This window comes from Notechis scutatus, chromosome 1, assembly GCF_049901735.1.
Source record: "Notechis scutatus isolate UNSWTSFEM ecotype Mainland chromosome 1, rNotScu1.2, whole genome shotgun sequence".
NCBI classification, from domain to species: Eukaryota; Metazoa; Chordata; class Lepidosauria; order Squamata; family Elapidae; genus Notechis; species Notechis scutatus.
Genome location: NC_142009.1, coordinates 196,881,157 through 196,896,378, shown reverse-complemented (window position 1 = coordinate 196,896,378; position 15,222 = coordinate 196,881,157). Strand labels below are relative to the sequence as shown.

General features: G+C 37.6%; 1 protein-coding gene across 1 annotated transcript in view; it reads right to left on the bottom strand.

The window, feature by feature from the left end:
- Positions 1–15,222, bottom strand: part of LY75 (lymphocyte antigen 75) — a 103,512-nt gene that overhangs the window by 47,453 nt on the left and 40,837 nt on the right. Inside the window, exons 3-13 of the mRNA XM_087949890.1 lie at positions 13,308–13,475; positions 12,578–12,742; positions 8,779–8,889; positions 7,305–7,448; positions 5,390–5,578; positions 4,156–4,313; positions 3,078–3,188; positions 2,175–2,263; positions 1,854–2,023; positions 1,551–1,747; positions 77–219 (exon numbers count right to left, since the gene is read on the bottom strand). Of these exons, the coding sequence (XP_087806016.1) occupies positions 77–219; positions 1,551–1,747; positions 1,854–2,023; positions 2,175–2,263; positions 3,078–3,188; positions 4,156–4,313; positions 5,390–5,578; positions 7,305–7,448; positions 8,779–8,889; positions 12,578–12,742; positions 13,308–13,475 (1,645 nt within the window). The remainder of the gene's footprint in view (positions 1–76; positions 220–1,550; positions 1,748–1,853; positions 2,024–2,174; positions 2,264–3,077; positions 3,189–4,155; positions 4,314–5,389; positions 5,579–7,304; positions 7,449–8,778; positions 8,890–12,577; positions 12,743–13,307; positions 13,476–15,222) is intronic.

Sequence of the window (15,222 nt, the reverse complement as noted above, 5' to 3'; positions counted from 1 at the left end):
CTAATTTTTTGAGTTTCACCTGTTTATTTAGACATCAGTTGAATTCACTAAAATGCTAGACTTTTGAGCACATAACCTGATGATCTCCCTCAGTATTGTATGGAGTTCCTTAATTTCTTCTGAGTTGCTGAAACTAGGAAGATGTCCTCCAAGAGCTTCACAGAATCTCTCAGCTTCTTCCCAAGTTCTGGTTCTCAGCACTCTTTCCTTATGAAAAAACTTTGTAAAAAAATAGGAAAAAAAGCCATGTTATCTCTGTACAATATTACTATTTCATTTTTTTTCTAGACATATATGCCTATTACTTTTAGAGATTAATGAACTTTCCAATCTAGTTATTACATTTCTGTTTTGCTTCACTTCAAATTTATCATTTCATTTCTTTGGTTGGTTATCAAGTCCCAAGACTTCCATTCCATTCATTTGAAGTTCTATATGAAGGAAATGATTTTTCATATATTTATTTTTTTCCAGGCAGCCTCTCTGATCTCTGAAGAATCTGACATAAGGGATGGGAGAGAGAGCTTTAGAAAAAATGGGAAGTCCACAGAATTCCTCCAAATTATGCTAACAGAACCACTCAGAGCCTCTCAAAATAATTCAAGATTGAAGTTGCCAAAGGAATTCAACAAGAATCTGTATTAGGGCAAATTCACAATGTCTGACATAATAGATTTTGTTGCAGTATAAAGGGTAGCACTGAATGAAGCCCACCAGCACCTATTTTCCTTCGCTCAAAGATTCATAAACACAACATTGATTTGCTTGCAGAAATATCTCTAAAAAGCAAAGTATGTGTTCAAAAGTTGCATTCGGGGAAGCATTATTTTTTGAAAAGCTTATTTTCGTGACTTAGAAAATTTAAAAATACTTTTAAAATCTTGCTGTGGGAAAATATATGTAGCAAATAATAGTAATTTGTTTCAGTTTTTGTTTTTTAGAAAAGCATTTCTTGTGGAGTTAATATTAAAGCTTAGATAGTTTAGGTCAGGCGCATCAAACCCAAGGCCAGGGGTATGGATCCGGCCTGTGGGGTGCTTAGATCTGGCACGCAGGGATGCCCTGGAAATAGCAAAGGGCCGGCCTGCGGTGCCTCTGCCAGCAGACCTTCTGAGCTCCGTTTTTTCTGGCAGAGGCTTGCAGGAGGCCGCCCCAGCTGAAAACAGAGCCCGGGAGCCTGTTTTTGCTGGCAGAGTGCTTCGGCCACCTGAAGTGCTGCCACAAGTGATGTCATGCTGGCCACGCCCACCCTGGCCACACCCACCCCAACTCCCTGATGTCAAACACAACGCTCAATGAAATCAAATTTGACACCCCTGGTTTAGGAGATCACAAAATTGATCCCATATCCAACATTTCTGCCCAACCAGTGAACATTATTCCATCTGAGACAGAGAGAGCATGAGAGGAGGGAATATATATATAATTTTGGTTAATATATGATGGGAGCTATGGTAGTCGAAGAGAGTACAAGAGTATGTTTTCTTAAGATCCAAGAGAATATAATTCAACAGAAAGGATATAATCATTTAGTAGACTTGATATAATACCTTGTAACAAGAAAGACCTGAACCCCTTGACCACCCTTGTGGGCAAGGGTCAGTGATTTTCGGCATTATCTCTGTTTCTCTCTTTGGTCCAATGTATTTCTTGCAAATAGAATAAGCTTTAAATGTTTGGCAATCCTTGACTTCCCACTTTCCAAGATATCTTCCATTTGACATTGCCACACATCCTCCACGTAATCCTAAAAAGTTGATGTTTCAATTATTTATGTGATATTTTAAGAAAACAGTCGCCCAAGGCTGTATTATGAAACAAGTATTAGCACTTCACTAAGTTCAATATTTTACCTGGTTGAAAGAAACCCCAATTTGTGTATGTTAGTAGTTCATTATTTCTATCCACACTTCCCCATCTATACTCTCCTGATGAGCTGATATCTTGCAAGCCAGTCCAGAAATATTTTTCTTCAAGTTTATTATGCATTGTGATTAAATTATTTATAAATTCTTGTTCAAATCTGTAAAGGTCAGAGATTCAATACAAAGAGCAATTATCATCAGATGTACAAAATGTATTTAGCTAGGATTAAAGAGAACATTTCTACAAGATATAGCACAATATTTAAAATTTAAGAAAGTTTACATTCAAAGGGTAACAGTGTACAATACCTGTTTGCTATAGTAAGATTGCACACACTTCCAAAAAAGACTTCATTCTTGTCAATCCTATAGCAATAATCTCCATGTTTCTTCCATTCCTAATTTAAAGGATGATAATCATTTATTCAAAAGTAAAGGCAACATGTGACATAAAGTTATCACATTAATTGTAAGATAGGAATGGCGAGTTAATGGAAGCAGTCCATCTGCTTCTGCCCTCTTATTTTTCACAAACAAGCCCGCGTCAAGGCTTGTGCAAGTTGGGCGCGAGCGCTTTTGATGACATTTGCGTGAGTGGATCTACAAGTGCCCATGACAAGGCTTTTGCAAGTGGGACTATGAGTGCCCACAACAAGGTTCACGTGAGGGGGGCCATAAGCACCCATGACAACACTCTTTGCCTGCACAGAGGCCACGCACCGGCCGGCCCTTCATGTGGCCCAGTGACGATTAGCCCACAGCCTAGTAGGGGGGCATGAATCACAGGTTGGGAATCCCTACTGTAAAGTGGTATATAAGTCTAAGTGTTATTCTTTTTGACAGGAAATAATTAAGAAATGTATCAAAATATTTATGTCAAATTATGGACAGAAATTAAAAGAAATCTTGAAAGGTGGAAAACAAAGCTTTCTTGGTTGTACAAGAATGGCAAAAAAGTGTAAGTAAATTTTTATGGAGCAGAAAGATCCTGGAGTTTAATTTAATTGACCAGACTGAACAAATAAAGATGAGGATGCAAAACTAAAGAAATAATCACAACACAGAAATGAGAAGAATTATGGAATAAATCTATAAAATTTACTTCCAAGTTATAACTTCTTATAGAACTTGAAGCAGCAAGAATGTTGAATATATGAAGTATATTTAATTAAAGTTCATCTTTCATTTAGAACATAATTTTTTGTTCTTTACCTTACTTGGGGAACAAGCTTTATCAGATTTTCGTTCCTCTAAAACTTTTCCTTTTTTCATACACACAAACTTAAGCTTATTGTTACAAGGTAGGATGTTCCATAGGCCAAACTACAAAGAAAAGGAAACTGATAATTTTAGCACTCTCAAAGACATAATCATCCAAATGAATTGTTTTTCAATTGTTCATGTACTTTTGCACTTACAAAAATACATAGAAAAAACTATTTCCCTACTAAAATTCTTGAAATATAACTCTGATATAATTCTCATAGAATTTTTAAAATAAGATAGCATAAAAGAGCCTCGGTGGCGCAGTGGTTAGAGTGCAGTACTGCAAACTACTTCTGCTGACAGCCAACTTCCTGAAATTTGGCAGATCAAATTCCACCAGGCTCAAGGTTGACTCAGCCTTCCATCCTTCTGAGGTGGGTAAAATGAGGACCTAGATTGTTGGGGGCAACAATAAACCACTGTAAACCACTGTAAACCACTTAGAGAAGGCACTATAAAGCACTATAAAGCAGTATATAAGTCTAAGTGCTATTGCTATTAATGTATAATTAATTATTAATTATTTCTTCTGTTACTCCTGTGAACAAGTTATAGAAAATCTCACCTCTTTTTCTGGACTGCACCAAATTTAAATTTGCAATAATGAATGTTAAGTTCTATTGAAATGAGAGGGGCTTGATTCTAAGTACACACGGCTAAGATGGCTAAACAGGAAAAAAAACCTGCAGCTTTTAAACACTTTTTATTCAGTCTCATAAAAGATCTTTGCATTTGAAATTTCTTTCAAAGAAGTAAATCATTTTGGTCAAATTCCAGTAAGTGGAGAGTTGCATCATCGCACTCGATTACACATAACCAAAAGATTATGTGAATGACCTCGCAGTCATCTTTCAGAACTCTGCAGCCTCCCTGTTTAATGAATTAATTAATTTTATTTAGTTTTTCAGTGCAAAAGAAATATCAAAGAAATCTTTGATAAAATGAGTCATATACTTTGCCTTTTATGACGTTTACAAAACACTTTAGAGTCAAGTAATCATAAAACATGCCAAGAGATCCTTACCTTTCCAGAATAGGAGACACAGTTCGGAAGGCTTTTGAAGGAAACCCTTGGCTCATTCTGATCCCAGTATGTAAATATTACTTTGGAATCATCTGACCACTTAAAAAAGGCTGGAATCTCTTTATTAATTAATCCTATCCATATTTTGTCTTTTGTATCTACAATTAAAGCAGAAATTCAAGCAGTTCAAAAAATTTTGAGGGAAAAGTATTTAGGCACGGACAACCAGATCCACATGTATAGAGTTCAATTAGCTGCTTTGTTGTTTGTGCTTATTTCATAGGAATCTTCCCAGACTGACAATCTGCACCTGGACCAGATTAGGAAAGATTCAACACATAGGTAAGCATAAGGGGACAGACCTTGCCCTCTTATGCCTACCTATGGATTCCAAACTAATTCCCTGCTTGACTCCTCCCTCTGAATCAACCTCTCTGATAAAATAGAAACCATCTAATAAAAAATAGAACTTTTTCTATGGTCACTTCTCATTCATGTCATCATAATAATGGAATTAAAGAGGTTTGGCTAGCAGACAGATTTTTACCCAGAGTAATAGCATATACTGTTTTTGTTTTGTTGCTGTATTTGTCACACTGAATAGAATTCTTTATTGACCAAGTGTGATTGGACACACAAGGAATTTTGTCTTGGTGCAAATGCTTTCAGTGTACATAAAAGAAAAGATACATTCGTCAAGAGTCAAGAATCATCAGGTACAACACTTAATAATAATTATAGGGTACAATAAATACAAATAATCCTCACTTAACAACTGCCCTATTAGCAATTGTTCAAAGTTATGATTGCTCTGAAAACTTTGGTTCTTCACACTTGCATCCTTTGCAGTATCACTGCAATCACATAATACCGATTTGATTCACAGCTGGCTTCTGACAAGCGGAGTCAATGGAGAAGCCAGCCATAAAATTGCAAGTCAAAGTCATGTGACGACTGTGATTGATTTGCTTAATGACTGTGGTGGAAGTGAGACTCTAAGTCTATTGTGGTCATGGAACGTCTTGCTTAACAGCCATGTTGCTGGTTCCAATCATGGTCATTAAGCAACAACTATGTGTAAGTTAAGGAACATGTGGTTATAGATTTAGTAATACCAGAGATTTAGATTAAACTTTAATCAAATACTTTTTATTGTACATTCCAACCTCAAATTGAGAGTACTGTTTAAACAGAAAAACAGGAGCAACTCCTATCCATGTTTATTCCAACTTACCATTATGGAGTTTTGTAATGACTAATTCAACATCTGCTAAGGAATGTATACTGATCAGGCTACTATTGAGTTCATTGCATAACTGATAGGAATCATTCCACGAAGCAATGTTGTTCTTTAGCATGTAGCAAAATCCATTGTTCCCATACCAGCCAGATTCACACTGAGTCTCAACATTGTTCTGAATATCTAAAAAAAAAACCACACCAAAAGAACTTGAAAATAATTTGCTAAAAAATACAATAATTTTTAAAAGCAATGATACAGAACTGATACCATAGGAAAGGATCATAGCTCAGAGGGAACAAACTTTGGATGCAATAGATTTACAGTTCAAATTTTGGCATCTCTGATTTAAAAAAAAAAAGCAATCTGAGTTGTTGTCACAGTACACAATACTGAATCAGATGGACAAAAAGGCTCAGCTGGTAGAAGACAAAGTTAGCCTGCATGAATTGTCCCCCTTACAGCATTTGCTTTCAAGATATTTTTTTTAAAAAATGATGCATAACAAATCCCATTAATGCCAAAATAGGTTTTATATTCTTGGTAACTTCTGCAACTGCCCCTACTCACGTTCAAGTCAGAAAAGAGACTGCAGGACCATATTTACATAGAGAACAAGTTTTATCCTTAAAATAAAATTTTCTGAGATCTTTTTGAATGGAAATTATAAAAATGCCCTGAAACCTTCTAAGTGTAATTAAAGAAAATTATTATTTTTCTGCAAAACTTTATTTTGCTACCTGAAAAAGAATTCAGTCCAAATTCTACTACACATTATTCTCTATTATCATATATGCTTGTGTTTGAAATATAGAAATAGAAGAAGCTGGAAGGGACCCTGGAGGTCTTCTAGTCCAGTCCCCTGCTCAAGCAGGAGAACCTATACTATTTCAGATAAGTGACTGTCTAGAATCTTCTTTAAAACATCCAGTGATGGAGCGCCCATAATTTCTGGAAGCAAGCTGTTCCATTGGTTTATTGTCCTCACTATTAGGAAGTCTCTCCTTAATTCCAGGTTGCTTCTCTCTTTGATCAGTTTCCAAGCATTGTTTCTTGTCCTACCCTCTGGGTGCTTTGGAGAATTATTTGACCCCCCTTTTCTTTGTGGCAATCCCTCAAATACTGGAATACTGCTATCGTGTCACCTCTAATTCTTCTTTTTTTTTTTAGACTAACCAAACCCAAATACTACAGCCATTCTTCGTATGTTTTAGTCTCCAGGCCTTTGATCATCTTAGTTGTTCTTCTCTGAACTTTTTCTAAAGTCTCAAAATCTTTTTTTGTAGTATGGTGACCAAAATTGGTTGCAGTATTCCAGGTGTGGTCTTACTAGGGTTTTATAAAGTGGCACTAATACTTCACGTGATCTTGATCCTATGCCTGTTTATACAACCCAGAATTGTATTAGCTTTTTTGGCTGCTGCTGCACACTGCTGGCTCATATTCAAGTGATCATCCACTAAGACTCCAAGGTCCCTGTCACAGTTACTGTTTTTGAGCCAAGTTTCGCCTAATCTGTACTTATGCCTTTGATTTTTTCCTGTTCATACAGCATATTTGTTTATTTATAAAATTTACAGGCAAGCCATCTTACCTCAAGGTAACTTTTGGTGGCTTTAAGTATTTAAGTAAAAAATTAATGGCTGAACCTATGCTGAACTTGTAGTTTTAAACTGAGGAAAAAAATATACAAAATTTACAAACATTCTGAACTAGCTGTTACGCTTCAGAGTATAGCGTGAATCATGATAAAGGTTTAATTTAGTAGTCACTTTAAGTATGTTGTATGAAAGTATTTGGAAAGTCTGGAATGATTCTGAAGTTGCTATATTTGCTGTTATGTAAAGATTTGGCATTTTAGCTGCAAAAACCAGAACCAAATTAAATTCACAACACATTTCAGACTCACCTGGGAAATCCAGTTGACTGTCATTAACTTGTTTCTTGCAGACATAAGGAAGTGGAGTGTCACAGGGATAACTCTTCCAATCACCTGTGTCAGCATTCATAGCTGCACAATCATTTCCCTCTAGTGGAGATACATCCTGCATTTCTACAGAAGAGTAATGATTCGACTATTAGGCTAATGATACATCGTATCATGGATTAGAATAGGTATTGGAGTGCAAAGGATGAGATTAAAATCATAGAACTGGTATTCTTTTTATTAAAAAAAAATCAACCCAGTCAATTCTATTGTTGATTTTACACTACATTCTAGACCAGGGGCATGTTCAGAACTGGGCTGTAGAAACGATGGGCGAGCATGCATGTGCAGCTCTACGTATGTGTGCAGCGGATGGGCGAGAGCACGTGTGCAGATCAATTTGTGCAAGAGGTGGGTGCCTGCCGCTTGTGCAAATAGAATTGGGTGTTTTCCCTCCCACCACTCGCGTGGAACCATCTCCTCTTCCCTCACTTCTTTTTTTAAGGAATAATTCATAGCACCTGAGCCACAGAACACCAAGGAGGACAGGTTTCCCCTGGAGTCAAGAAACGTAAGTTTCATTCTGAAAAAGAAGATGTATGCCATGGTGGTGGGTGAGTCTCTGCAGAGAGGAACTGAGATGGCTGTGTGTAGAGCTGATATGACATACTTTATGGGAAGTAGGTTCTCCTCCAGTGCCTATATTCACTGTCTGCCTACTCTGGTTTCAGTATTCCAAATCATGGTTTGATTTGCCAATGCAAACTAAACAAAAAAAAAAAAGAATCAAGAGCAACCCTGGCCCCAGAAAACATAGTTACTTGTTACATCCCAAATCTAACGGTAGAAGCCTGTTGCTTATTTGTTTGCTATGAGTTACATAATAGCACTTGGACTTAGATACTGCTTCATAGTGCTTTTACAGCCCTAGGCAGTTCACAGAGTAGCATATTGCCCCCAACCACCTGGGCCCTCATTTTACTGATCTCGGAAGGTTGGAAGGTTGAGTCAACCTTGAGCTGGTGGGAATTGAACTGATGGCAGTGAGCAGCGAGTTAGCCTGCAATTCTGCATTCTAACCAGTGTACCACCATGGCTCATGGTAACCTCTTATTCCAAGTGGGAGGAATCAAATAATGAGGTTACTGGAGTACAGAATGTTAAATGGCTTTATATATACATGATGGTGGGAAGGGATAAAAAACACTAGATGGACAGATATGAAAGATAAACGTCTAGATAAACAGAGGCCCAATGTCTATGCCAGGATATCCAAGTTCTACACCCAAGGACAATGTGAACTAAAGATACGAGTGAGAAGTTTTGCTATCACTTATTTCTTCTTCTGTATCAGCTCCATCTTTTTCTGCAACTTGTTACAGTTCTCTTTCCTGTTTTGAAGTCCATCAAGTGTGAATTAACAGAGAAGACAGCACAAGAGGAAAAAAGCAATTACCTGAATTCCAGCTCACGAAGTTCAATGGATTATGATCTGACCAATGCCAGCCTCCAGAAACGTCCAACTGATTTAATCCAATCCAAAATATTTCTGCAATACCATCTTTAGCTAGAGAGATGATAATAGAACAGAACATTTTCAAGCTAATCAGTTCATAGTTGGGATTTACCTACTACAGTAAAACCAAACCAAACAAATCTTTTTGTGTCTGAGCTCATCGGCAGTATTTTGGTACTCAACTGCATATATTTTCATTGTCTTGTGTATGGTATGTAGAATGTGTTTGCACAAACATGTGAATGTATTGGTTTCTATGAAAAAAACAAGTGATAAAAAATGCCATTCTTTTTTTTAATATCTCCATACTGTTTTGAATGTAAAACTAAGATAAAATACAGCTCATTTGTTTTTGGCTTAGAATGGATGCCTAAAATTTCAAGTAACTTGCTTAACAAACTAATGCTAACATAATCCTGGTTTAATGTTATATGGCATGCAACCAATGTTAATTTTAATTTTATTTAAATATAATCAGTACCATGTACTTCTCCAGTGTGGTCTGAGTGGGGATTAACAGCCAGTGGAAATAACAGAACTATAATGGTTCAGATACTACATCTTGAAGACTTATTTTAAATGACATTTATTTCTTAGGTTGTATTATTTTTTCAGAGAAAGAAAAGGGAAAGATCAAGGAATTAGAAGCTACAGATTATGAAGAGGAAATTTTGCAGAGACCAGGGAGAAGGGAGATATAATAATATTCTTCAAATACCTCCAAGGCTATAATACAGTACAAGGTTATGATCTGCTGTTTACCATTCCAGAGTGCAGAACATGGTATAATGGATTTAAGTTACAAGAAGACACATTCTAGAGGAATGTTAAGAAAAAAAATCTAATTATGGAAGCAGTTTAGTGGAGATATGATGGGCTTTGCTTCAGCAAATAGGTTCAAGCAGGGGTTGGACAGCCATTTGTCTAGAATGCTTTAATTATGATTCATGGACTGACCACAGCTGGACTCAAATCTTAAATGGCCTCTTCCAACTCTGCATTTTGTAGATTTAATACCTACTCAACCTTTGCACTGCTGTTATTCTTCGCAAATTGTAGCTTACCTAAATATCCTTTCTAGATAATGAAATATGTGGGGTGGGGCAAGAAATGGTTCAACATGCTGCTTTTAAATGTGTATTAAATGTGTGCCTGTTTACTCTCTTGCAATCCCTTCCTCTTCCATCTGCCTTCTCTGCAAGGGAGGGGGGAAGAAAAAAAACAGGTCAGGCACAGGACAATGCATACTGACTAATGGTGATTATGTGGCTTAGGGACACTGCAAAGGTCATAAATGCAGAGAGTGGTCATAAAGTTTTTTTCAGTATTGTTGTAATTTTGAATGGTTGCTGAATTAGGCAGTCCATTAACAAGCCTACCTGCATTAGTATTATTTTGATTGCATACTGCCTGCCTTCCAATGACTAGGCTTATTGTTAATATTATGAATTCAGCTAAATGTTTTTAAAATCATCACTCAAATATCAAATTTGGAAACTAAGAAAAATATTCTGTCCTGCAAGCCATGAAATCTGGTAGCCTGATTCAATCTTGAAATCAATCCACTTATTTTTCATTTGGTTTCCTCTAGAAGTCAGTATAAAGTTGTAGATAAATAATTTACTGACCATATCAAAATATAAAATGAAAATAAAATACAGGAAATAATTCCAGGGTAAAATAGATAAAGGAGAAATACAGTAATGAAATACAGATAACAGATAATCAAAGTTGGCATATGTGGTAAGTAGAATGAAACAACATTCAGATAAATATATCATTTTTACATGATATACCCCCCATCTGTTCAATGTAACAGGTTCTAATTGCCTTGAAAATAAACTTAGCATAGCCTATAAACTGTTCTGCTCATAATATATATATTAGAGCCCAGGAGGGAAATAGGGCAACCAGCGATTCAGGTTGTAGTGGCTTTTTCTTTCAAGTGGGATATTAAATATCTAAGCCTAAGAGGGGCATAGAGTTGACACTGAATGATCAATATCTTTGATATCTGGGGCACCTTATATACATGTCCTCTTGTGATATGGCAAGTGGCAGAAGCCATTCTTGGCCATGGAATGCAACAACTCAAAAGTTACTCTAGAACAGGCTTCTTGAAAATTGGGTCAAACTCCCTTGATGAATATTTTTCAAACTGAAAAATAGTTTTGTTTTTAGCCAACCAACTTAAACATCTATTTGCTGCCAGCAATTCTGTATCAGTTTGAGCGCTGATATCTAGGACTTCCTGTTAAAAAATTTCCCTTACCTAGGAGACAGTTGAGAGTAAATACTGGGTAGAAAACCCAGCTGTGAAATAATTTTGGTAAATTGGCTTGTACAGGAAATGGACTGAACCATACTTATCTATTTTGCCAAACATATTTTGGATAGCCTATCAGGGTCCACACTGAATGGATCCTTAGTCAATATGTGATAACTTTAATTATTAATAGGCTACATATGGAGTCTACACCTATTTCTGTTCTGACTGCAGGAGCTGACACCTTATCAGTTCCCAGTATACTTCTTTTAAAATGTGTCTGAACTTGTTCAAGTGAAATAGCTTTTGTAAGGTCCCACAAGTCAGCTTTGGGACCATTTTTGTTCTGAATAAGTAAGGTTGAAGAACTTTGGGGGTGTTGCAGTGGCCACAACTTTGAAATGGATCACAAGTTTTTTTTTGGGGGGAGAGGAGGGTCTGTTGTAACTTCAAGTGGCTGCTAAGTGATCAGTTGTTAAGTAAGAAGTACCTCTAACTCAGTCCAAGGCCACCCTTGGTTAGTAGCTCACCAAGATTTGGACTGCATCTTACTTCCTCTTGTCTGTCAACCTCTATTTTATTTCTGTCACTTATATTTTCTGTATGGTATATGTTTTATGGGGAGGAAGAGGGAGTAAGGAAGAAACACCCACAAGGACTCTTTGTTCTCTTCCACATCCATATCCCATGTTGAAATAGGGCATGAAGCAGCAGTTTCTCAAAATAGTTATTATTTTCATGGGCACTTGAGGTGATCAGTTCTTCTGGAGGTTTAACAGCTTTGCAGTGTTGCTAATTCCCTCAAATCACCAAGGTCTTTTTACAATACCCATATGATCAGTATTTGACAGAGTATTGAAAGAGTTAATCAAATTTATCTCTAAGGCTTCTTCAGAAAACTGACTTGATATGAGAGGCACGGATTATACAGATTATTTATTCAGACTCTCTCTTCTCAAGGACTGTGATAAAATGACCTCAGAGTTACCAACTTTTATGCTATAATTAAACTTTAAAGTAGAAGCTCTCTTATTGCTGAGTTATTTAATGGGCTAACTCCCTCAGTGTGAAGCACATATAATGGGAAGATCTCAAATCTGCTTTAAAAAAAAGTTTTATTTTGAGCAACATGCTGGCAACAGTGGGGTGTCTGAATGAAAGCATTCAATATAGACTCTCGTGGATAGGAGCCATTCAACTTTTGCAAATCAACCAACTGCTTTTCACAATGTAGAAGCTGACTGCACGGTCCTCTGGATATAGACTTAGATCTCTTAGCTTACTCCTCACTCTCCTTTTAGGTTCCAAATTAGGATCCACCTTTCTGGCACTATTATCTGCTTTTAAGTGGCAATTGTCTCTGCATGAGCCTTTTTTAACTGAATCAGCAACATCTATCTTGAAATCAATCCACTTACTTCTCATTAGCCACTGACAGCTTTCCTCTCGAATGCAATATAAAGTTGTACTTACCTCTGATATAATTTAACTCCGATGCACTTGTGATGCTGACCAAATCACTCCCTTGCTTCTTACATGAGAGGTATGCTGCTTTCCAAGAAAGGGCAGCCTGTGTGTTTAACTGATAACAATTTCCAGAATCTTTAAACTGTTCCCATGTATTCTGACAGCCATCCTCTGTTGAAGACAAGTATTCATATCTGAGATCTACAGGTACCATAACCATAATCTAGAACTCGTGAACATGTTGCCTTATCAACTTAATCTAAACATGAGAATACACACACACACACACACACACACACATATCTTCATCTCCAATACTGGCATTCAATTTACATTCTCTGTATCATCCAGACTGGGATCTAGATATAGTCTTCCAACCCCCGTTTCTCCTTGTTCTGTCTGCAACATGTTTGTAGGACACATGAGAAAAACCAGGATCCACTAAAACTGTTGAGGACCAATATTCACAAGGAAGAAGCGTAGATCAATTAGGTTATAGGTTTCAGATGAAACTACATTTTTGAACATGTTTTTATAACACAAACTGGAGCCTCAGGCAAAAAATTTTAATACTTTAATTTATATAATGATGATTGCTTATAACAATACTGTGTAATCAATAGAAAGCTATTATGTGAAGCTCTGTTCATCCTTTTTCTCAAGAAATACCAAAATATATAGTATGCATTAATACAACATTAATTTTTTAGGATACTATTTTAGGAAAGCTACTTGCCTCTTTTTAAGCAGAAGCCCCATTGTTCATCTTGATTGAAGTAAGTGGTTATGGAACACCATTTACCTCCTGGATATTTGTAAATGCAATCATGATACCATGTATTATTATGTAGGAAAGGAAATTCACAAGGTTTTCCATAGGCATTCCCATCCCTGGTATAACTTTCTGCATAAAAGAAATCAAAAACAGATTTAACATTTAAAAAAGCCTGGAAATGAGTGTATTTGTTGTAAAATAAAATAAAATAAACATTTTTTTTAAATGTTATTTTAAGACATGTATGACTGTAGGAAGAATCATGTATGCACAGATCTTAAGATACATTAGGTAGAGCCAACAATACATGGAGCCAGAGGTCTTCAATAGTTAAAAAAAAAAAAACTAGTACCAAAATCAGAAGGTAATGATCTGACCCTATGCAACTTCAGGAACAATACAAATGGCCAAAGAAGGAATGAGTCTTCAGCAAAAAGTAGTGGGACATGCTTCAGCATGTCTGTATCTTCTTTTCTATATCTTCTTTGCTCAAAGTAATATTCAAAGTAATATAAGTAATAAGTAAAAACATGTAGCCACATTTGTTATCCATGCAGAAAATGAAAAAAAAATCTTTCCAAGGAAAAAAATGATTTTAAAATCATTGCACTGGGGAGAGCAACCTGAGTCTCTTCAGATGCTAGTAAACTACAGTTTCCAGCAGCTGGAGCTAATTCAGCTACATCTTAATTGATTTGTGTATTATGTTCTTTCTTGTGTTCACTGCCTAGAGTTCCACTGACAGCTGGACAACTGTATAAATCTGAACACTAGATAATAGATAACTTCCGGAGTACTGGATAGCTAGGTAACACTATCACTAGATAGCCAGATAAACTTTGGAGGATCTTAAGTTTCCTTTAAGTTTCAGCTTTTAGGGTTGACATGAAACAACCAGGTTGGCTAATGAAATGATATCATAATTTTCAGCAAAATAACTTTCAATGGATGCAGTCAAAATAAAATGGGCGTTGGTTCTTACCTGACTCGCCCCTTCTCGGGACCGCAAGGAGCATCCAGAGACTGGGATGTGCTTCCGAGTCCTCTTCTTGCAGGCTGAGCTTTAGATGAGGAAACGCTCCGCCCCTCACGTGACATCGCGGGCTCCTCCCCAGTTTTTGCGATAGCGAGAAGAGAGGTTATTGATTCTTTCTAATCTACTATTGGCTCCTTGGCTGAAGAAAAGCCCCCCAGACGGAGAAATTAGGGTGGGGCTGGATGCTCCTTGCGGCTCGCCGAGAAGGGCGTATCAGGTAAGAACCAACGCCCATTCTCCCTCGAGCCGCTCGGAGCATCCAGAGACTGGGACATACCAAAGCTGGGCTGTCCTACGGGTGGGACTCCGTCTGGCCCGAAAGGCCCCTCCGGATCACTGATGACCCTCTGTAAGACCCGTCGGCCAAAGAGGCCTCCGCTGAGGCGTACGTATCTATTTTATAATGTCTGATAAACGGGGACGGAGAGGACCAGGTGGCTGCCCGACAAATGTCAGCGATGGGGGCTTGTGTGGCCCAGGCCGCGAGGTGGCTGCACTTCTGGTGGAATGGGCGGTTATCCCACCCGGAGCGGGCAGAGAATGGGAAAGGTACCACCTCGCAATAGTAGCCCTGATCCAGCGACTGATGGTGGAAGGGGAAACCTTAAGCCCCATTGACCTGGGTTGAAAGGATAGGAAGAGGGATTCCGACCTTCGCATGGATTGAGTGCGCTTAATATAAATACGCAAGGCCCTTCTAACATCTAGGGTGTGCCAGAGGACCTCCCTGCCCCTGGAGGGCCTGGGGCAGAAATTTGGTAAAATCAGTTCCTGTGACCTATGGAAGGGAGAGTTAACTTTGGGTAGAAAGGTAGGGTCGGGACGAAGGACCACCCGGTC